The sequence below is a fragment of the Pinus tabuliformis genome, chromosome Q, assembly GCF_031772625.1.
Source record: "Pinus tabuliformis cultivar Carrire ecotype Pingquan chromosome Q, CPIR1, whole genome shotgun sequence".
Classification (NCBI taxonomy): Eukaryota; Viridiplantae; Streptophyta; class Pinopsida; order Pinales; family Pinaceae; genus Pinus; species Pinus tabuliformis.
The window spans coordinates 235,464,287-235,472,620 of NC_142296.1; the positions used below are offsets into that span (position 1 = coordinate 235,464,287).

The 8,334-nt window shown below is 36.3% G+C and overlaps 1 protein-coding gene across 1 annotated transcript; it reads left to right on the top strand.

Moving 5' to 3' along the window:
- The first annotated feature begins 206 nt into the window (after window positions 1–206).
- LOC149219057 (disease resistance protein Roq1-like) lies at window positions 207–4,640 on the top strand. Its single transcript, XM_089384244.1, has 4 exons — window positions 207–1,077; window positions 1,185–2,286; window positions 2,375–2,734; window positions 2,896–4,640. Exons 1-4 carry the CDS (start codon window positions 428–430, stop codon window positions 4,195–4,197), a joined length of 3,414 nt encoding a protein of 1,137 aa, XP_089240370.1. The 5' UTR covers window positions 207–427; the 3' UTR covers window positions 4,198–4,640.
- Window positions 4,641–8,334: the final 3,694 nt, after the last annotated feature.

An 8,334-nucleotide genomic window follows, 5' to 3' on the forward strand; every position in this document is an offset into this window, starting at 1 on the left:
AAAATGTTGACAGGTGGAGATTTTTTTGTTGGCTCCGTCAAATTTCATCCATGCCACAATTTGTCCACTAATGTCCGTCAAATTCCATTCTGGTCACAGGGCAATACGACCAACGCTCCACCCTATCCATCCGTCATCCAATGGCTTTGGAACACTTGCAATGTTTACTTTGGGCGGATAGCGTTTCATTATAAACGTAACTTCGACGAATGGCATCGATTTGACATTTCACCTCCGTTTACAGGTTCTCCTTTCCTTACCTTTTGAAAAAAGAGATTCCCGTTGTCGATGAAACCTAGTGTTTGCGTTTTGTTTTCAGATTTCCAATCATCTTATCCTTACCTCCCTTGCAATTCCCATCCCTGCAATTTGCGTCGGCCTTAGAAAGGTTCCAATTTCTGTTTGTATAGTCGAATCGGCATTGGCAATGGCATCCCCTGTATCCTCATGCCCCCAAAACCCTACTGAAACTGAAATCGGGATAGAAATTGAAAGTTCGTCTCCTTGTTCTCACAATCTTCGTCCTGCAGTTTCAGCGATTGACGCCTCGCCCTTAGCGGCTGCAACGACAGCCTCCACCTCATCTATTTCCCACAGGAATCGCAACATCTATTGTGATGTATTTATCAATCACAGAGGGCCGGATGTTAAGAAAACCTTGGCTAGCCATCTCTACCATCGCCTTCGTTTACACGGAATCCGCGTCTTTTTGGATCGGCCGGAATTATATGAGGGGGGAATTTTTTTTTCGAAAATAGACGCTGCCATTAGAACCGCCTCAGTCCATGTGGCTATTTTCTCTCGTACATATGCAGCATCGACTTCGTGTTTGAATGAGCTCTTCTTGATGTTGGAGTCGAAGGCTCCTATTATTCCGGTGTTTTACGGTGTAAAACCAGATGATCTTCGTTTGTCGCAGGGCAAAGATGGAGTGTATGCTCAAGATCTATGCAACTTAGAAATCACGCAAACGGGTGAAGGGAAACCGCGATACGACTCCACCAGCATTCAAACCTGGAGAGATGCCCTTTCTCGTGTTGCAGAAATAAGGGGTTTCGATCTGGACGCATATAATGGGTGAGATCTCAACCCTCCCCTCTCAGTATTGTAGTACTTCACGCTGATTAGATATACATAGGTTAATGTTTCTCATTAGCTGTATTTATTTTCTTGTGAATAACCAGAGACGAAGGGGAGTTGCTAGATCAAGTGGTTGAATGCGTGTTGAAACAGGTGAAAAAACCGATATTCAATGTCGCCAAATATCGAACTGCTTTGGAGGAAAAGGTGAAGGATTTTGAAAATAGAGTCCTGTTGCAGCAGCAGCAGGAGAGTGGAAAGGTTCAGGTCGTGGGGATTGTTGGGTTGGGCGGGGTTGGAAAGACAACCCTGGCGAAAGAACTCTTCAACAGGAAGAGGTCAGATTACAGTAAATCTTACTTTTTATGTGATATCAGGGAAAATGCAAATAAAGGTTCATTACATCATTTGCAGAGTGAACTTCTCAACGGCTTGACTCACTTTGATATTCATATAGAAAGCGTCTATGAAGGCATAGAGATTCTTAAAAGAAATCTCTCATGTTCTAATGCTTTCATAGTTTTTGATGACATAGATCAGGCAAATCAGCTGGATGCATTTTTGCCGGTTCAAAGTGTACTCAGGGCAGATAGCTTAATTTTGATTACATCTAGAGACAAAACTGTTCTCACAAATTCAGGAGTTCAAAACACATCAATTTATAAATTAACAGGTCTTGATGCACAACAGTCCCAGGAACTCTTTTGCTTGCATGCCTTCAGCCAGCCCTATCCACTTCCAGGGTTTGACTATCTCGTAGAGAAGTTCATAAAAGCCTGTGATGGGTTGCCTTTGTCTTTGAAAGTTTTTGGGGCACTCCTTAATGGCAAAGAAGAGCTATCATATTGGGAAGCCCTATTGAATAGACTTGAACAGATACTTCCCTCTGAGATCCGAATGAAACTTAAAATTAGTTTCGATGCGCTTAATCAAGATGAACAACAAATATTCTTGGACATCGCCTGCTTCTTTGTAGGAGAAGAAAGGGATATGGCAATAAGAATATGGGATGGATCAGGCTGGAAAGGTTCGCTGGGGTTTGAACATCTACAAAAGAGATGTCTCGTGGAGGTTATTGAAAACAAGATAAGAATGCATGGACAGCTTAGAGATATGGGAAGAGAAATTGCGGAGGCTTCGGGATTAGCCCGTCGTATATGGCGTTGGACAGAGAACATTAATGATCTGTTGGAGCATTTCTCATACGTAAGTGCCCACATCAATCAATTTTTTTTAAATTGTTTGATATAAATGTCTGTAAATTTTCTTATCCTTGTATTTCACCAATAAACAGGCAACCACAGAAGTGCGTGGAATTAGGGCGCCTGGTGTTGATAACCCAGATAGCGATGACAAGAGCTCACAAATATCATGCTACAAAAGCTGGAGTCACCGGCTGCTTCGGCACTGCGTGAGGAAGCTTTGCCACAATACAGCTTATCGTGGCATCGCTACTAAGAAGTTGCAACTTCTTGATAGTAAAGGTGATCTGGTGGAGCGATTTTTGAGGAGGGTGCGATTACCCAACCTTATATGGCTTCGCTGGAATAAATGCCCCTGGTTTTCTCTGCCTTCTTGGATCCCTACGAAGAACCTTAGGGTTTTAGAAGTGCGGGGGAAAAATTTGAAATCATTGTGGCAATCCGGATATCAGGTAAATAAATTTTTGGCGATTTAAAGTATGTGTTTATTCGTTATTGATTTCACACAGTAGGATCTGCAATGAATTTAAATGGTTTTGCAGAATTTAAATGGTTTTGCAGAAGCTAATCGTAGAATTCTTTCTTACGATTAAAACCCTGGAACATTTTGCAGGCACCTTTGCTGTTGCGACAGTTAGTTATTTATTCTCCCCTTTCAAAGTTACCAAAATCCATAGGGCACCTTAACCACCTCGAACTGATTGTCCTCCATAAAATTAATCTTAAAACTTTGCCGGATGAATTTTGTCATTTGGTGTCGTTGAAACGATTGGAGTTAACAAGTTGCCCAAATCTAAAGTCACTGCCAGATTCCTTTGGGTACTTAATAAATTTGGATTACATCGATCTGTCTCACTCATCTCATTTGCAGGTGCTTCCAAAGTCTTTCGGTAATTTAATAAACCTGAAATACATAGGTCTGTCTCACTCCCTACAGTTGCAGATGCTTCCAGGTTCTTTTGGTAATTTAATTCGTCTTAAATATCTTGATTTGAGTTGGTGCTATAATTTAACCGTCTCTAGCGAAACACTGGGAAACATCAGCACACTTGAATGTTTAAATGTTTCATATTGTAAGAACATTGAAATATTACCTCCCCAAATAGCATATCAAAAGTATCTAAAAAAATTAGATCTTAGGGGTACAAACATAAAAGAATTTCCAAATGAAATTGGAGACTTGGGCGATTTAGAAGTTCTGGAAATAGGGAGCCCTTCGCTGGTCAGTCTACCACTTTCACTTGGTCACATGAAGATCTTAAAAGAATTGAGGCTCGAGAATTGCAATGAATTGAAACATTTGCCGGTGACTGTTCGACTGTTGACTCAGTTGACTGAGTTGAGAGTATTGAATTGCCCGTTGCAAACATTGAATAATTTAGAATCTCCCAATGATAACTGCATGCCTCGGCTGCAAGTCTTAGAACTGTATAACACGAAATTATCAGAGGTATCATTTGCCACAGGTGTCTGCCCCATCCTTCAATATTTCTCCCTCAGGTTTTGTAATCATCTGGTGGAGGTCGGAACATTGCCAAAGACTCTGATAAAACTGGAATTGACTAATTGCTCTAACTTGAGGAAAATAGCAGGGCTTTCTGGTCTTGCAAAACTTCAAGTGCTGGACATTAGTCGCTGCAAAAATGTAGAGGAGCTGCCAAGTATTGAAACGTTGGTATCTTTGAAAGAGTTGCAGGCATATGATTGTGCGAAGCTGAAGAGCATACGGGGATTGGCCGAACTGACAAAGCTTCGGGTATTAAATGTTCATCAGTGCTCCGAGTTAGAAGGGCTGCCAGGTATCCAACATTGTATGTCGTTGGAGTACCTTGATGCTAAGGGTTGTCCTAAGCAGTGGGCTGAGGAGGGATTACTGGAGCAGTTGCAGCCACATGTGAAGGTGATTGAAATGTGAACAGCAAAGAAACAATTTTGAAATGAATGCATAATGGAAGTTTTAGCCTAAGGTTATATGTCGGGCAGAGTTTGTACTCTAAGATGTTAGATTGTTGAGGGTGGTTGTTAGTTGCATTTCGACAATCCAAATTAAAACATCATGGAGAAAGTGCAAGGTCTGCCTAGCATATAGGCTTGGTAGATTCTCTGATGAATGTTACCCATATAGCTCACGACAGGACGCATATTTGCCTTGCTGTTCTGTGTTTGAATGGATGGTTTCAGATTGACTCATCCTTTTTGTATAGGGACAAAGCATAGATAATAAGCTTCACATTTAGCGATTATTATGGAAAAAATCTAGACACAGAGTTTGAGGCAAAGCTGTGCAGCTATTTGTACTCATCTTGACTTTGTATATATGTAATGTAAAAATTGCGATCTGTATAAAGCTTCTTCAAAGGGAATTTCCCTTCTGAAAAAAAATGATTCGAAAATATTAGTATTTAAAAAAAAATACATTTACATTTATGTTTTTTAAATATAATCTCTATCATTCATTTATATATATTTTAAATTATAGCATAGTCAAATTATGCCATAGTCGAAGTAAGATATAAGGATTTTGGATATTTTTTTAGTTAGAAATTTGTTAAAAGGGTAAGTTTGAGTTATTGAGTAAGTAAAATTTGAGTTGTCTAATGTCTTTCTTTTAAGGTATTGAATCTATATATACATTCAACTATAAAGTTTTTTGAAAACATTGAATTTATATATACATTCAACTATACATATTTGAGTGTCTAAATTTTTTTAAAAGTATTGAATCTATATATATTTAATTATGCATTTCAAAACCGGAGATTATTTTTTTCCTGTATCTTGGGATTTGATGAAAAACTCCAAGAGATCAAAATGTTTATTATCCTATATCTTAGGATTTTGATGAAAGATGAAAATCTCCAAGAGACCAAAATGTTTAGTAATTACACTGTTCTGAAAATTACTATTTTGTCAAAATTGAATGGAAATTTATGTATATTTATATATAATATTTGCAAATGGATTGAAAAATATTTCTCAAATTTATATATAAATAAAATGTTTATAAGTAAATTGTAAAATATTTCTCAATTTTACATATTTTGTGTTGCAGCTTGGTCGTTAATTGATATTTAAAAGTTAAATGACTAGGATTTTGCAAGAAGTGTACTATTGTAATAAAAAATTGAATATATATATATATATAAAATTTCTCAATTTTACATATTTTGTGTTGCAGTTTGGTTATTAATTGATATTTAAAAATAGAATGATTAGGATTTTGTAAGAAGTTGCATCAATTCGCTATTGTAATAAGAAATAAAAATTAAATGAGCTGTACAAAACCATCTAAAATTGTGGTTTGTAGATTAACCATATCTTAATCATCATTCATCTTTTGAGCGTGGCTGCTTACATTTGTGCTAGCTTTTGTGGTTTACATTTATTTCCTTGCTTTCTTTTTAAGAAAGTGAGATCGCACTTCACTATGGGAATCTTAGTGTCGGTTTATTTCATATCAAAAACTTGCGTTGTAATTTGAAAATATCGAGTACATGGGAAGTTTTCCCTGTGGAGCATTTTGTCCTAGAAAGTTGTCTTTTTGTAAGAGCATTTTTGTTCAATGAATCCGAGAAAAACCCAGTTTAATTCACTCGAAACAATGTGTAATGATCTAAATTTATTTTTTTAAGAAATAAAAAGTGTAAAAAATAAAGTGGTAGAGTTGGGAGAATAATCTAAAAAACCCAGTTTAATTCACTTGAAACAATGTGTAATCATCTAAATTTCGAATTTTTTAAGAATTAAAAAGTGTAAAAAATAAAGTGGTAGAGTTGGCAGAATAATCTAAATTGTATTTTTGTTTTAAATACCGTAGTAGTAGGGCTGGGGGCTGAACTTTGGATATTTTAAGATATTAAAAAGATTTATTTTTATATCAAGTTTTTTCTTAATAAATTTTATAGAAATTTTAAAGTCTAGCCGTTTTGAAATAGGTTCATTATAGGATGAAGATGAACTACAGTGAATAGTTCCAAATTTGTAACTTTAAAACTTTTATGTAATTTGTCATGAATCATAGAAGTTTAGTTCCAAATTTGTAACTTTAAAATTTTATGTAATTTATCATGAACCATAGAAGTTTGGTTCCAAATTTGTAACTTCAAAACTTTTATGTAATTTATCATGAATCATAGAAGTTTGCTTTCAGATATTTATTTTTCTCAAAATTAAAGATATATATATATATATATATTTTTAATAATTAATAAAATTAAAAAAAACCTCTAAATAAATAATACCTCACAATTTTGGGCCAAATTGAATAAGTTTACGAAGGGTTTGTTAGATTCAGTTAGTTTATTAGTAGTTGAATGTCTTCAAATCCATAATTTTGTTGTCATGGAACACATCAAATTCACAAACATTTTTACTGTCATGAGTTCGACCAACCACTGCTTGGGAAGTCATCATGAACTTGGTCATCAAAGTTTGGATCGATAATGGGAAAGGGTGTTCAAGGTTTTGAGAGTTGTCATTATAATTTTTGAGTCAAGGTTCGTGTCAAACTGAGGGTTCATCTCAAACTGAGTGTTTGTTAGAGGGTTCACTTGATCATGTATTTATAGTCAAAGAGATGATGTCTAAAGCAACATGGTTACAAATATCACAAATTTTCTCCCTCTTCTAATATCATTTATTTTTCTCAAAATTTTTCCCATTCCTTATTCCCCATCTTTTTCCTTAGCCCTACCTATTCTATTCCCCCTATCCATTTATTCCTTCGAGCTATTTCCCATTTCTAAAATCTTCATACCATCCCTTATTCTATTTTAGGCCTAAATCCCCTTTTACCCTAGGCCTAAATTCCCTTGCTAAAACATCATTTCGTATGATGAGTGAACATCACCTACATACATCATACACAAACTTTGCCATCATACCCACATCTTTTATCCAGATCCTATCATGCTCTTAAATTCAAATATGATTGCTTTTCAAGTGGAGCGCCAATTAAACAACATGTTTAATTATGTCATCAAAGATTAGAAATCATTTTCAAATCACTTCAGGAGGCCGCCATTTTCATTGTTTTTGATTGTAGGCAAATGTATTGGTTCATCGTGCAAGAGATTTGAAGACTGGTTACAGATTGAAGGCCAGGTTGCAGAGAGTTTCAAAAAATTGTGCTATGTTGTTGCTACGCAGTGTGTCCCTGAAGCTACTAGTGCTAACACAGATTGATTTTCAGTTTGTGGGAGGTATGACTCAGTTTCCTAGCATGTAGATTTTATGTTTAACACTCTGATTAAGGACAATGTTGCTCTTATTGCATTCTCTTTGAAAAATTCGTTGCGCACACCCTGTCAGCCACGTGTACAGTCAAACCTTAAAGCTTGAGGTTGTGTCTTTTAAATGAGAAATCGTGGTCATTTTGCAATGTTGAGTGGCTAGGGTAAGTTATAAGGTCAAATAGAATGCTTTCTCGCTCACCTTGAATATTATAAACCTGCTCTGTCATCACTGTGTAGTACTGCTGTCTAGTGGAGTTTTGCGTTGTCACAATTGTTGAGTCTCTCATTCTCTGTCTTGTACACGTAGCCTACCATAAAGTTTAATATGAATTTGCCAGGTGTTAGGTTTAATGGCTCCTACTACTAGCAGAAAGGGAGGGGATGTTGTATGCATTGAGCCAAACACTCTAAACCTAATAAATTCCTCCCCAGCCATTAGAGTTGCCTTCGATAATGCTAGTTGCATTCTATTTTGTCAAAAAGTTCAGAAAGTAGGTCATAACACAAGACTGGCTAACCTGTTTGCCTTAAACTTCCATGACAACAGAGTTAAGTTGGGAAATGTGGAAATTCTTGTCACAAAAAAACTCATTGCAGATGCCACAAGCCTCCCCACAACAGGTGAAAAGTGGTTCAAAGGTGATAAGCTTGATATTTCAGCTTTCAAATAGTTTGTCAAACCTGAGTTTAGTAATAAGTTTGCTACAACTTTCCCCACCATACCTTCAAGACCATTACAACGAGATTTTAAAAGTTATTCAAAGATATTTTACATGTGAGGGAAGATTTAGCAGGGTTTACCAGTATCATTTGAGGCT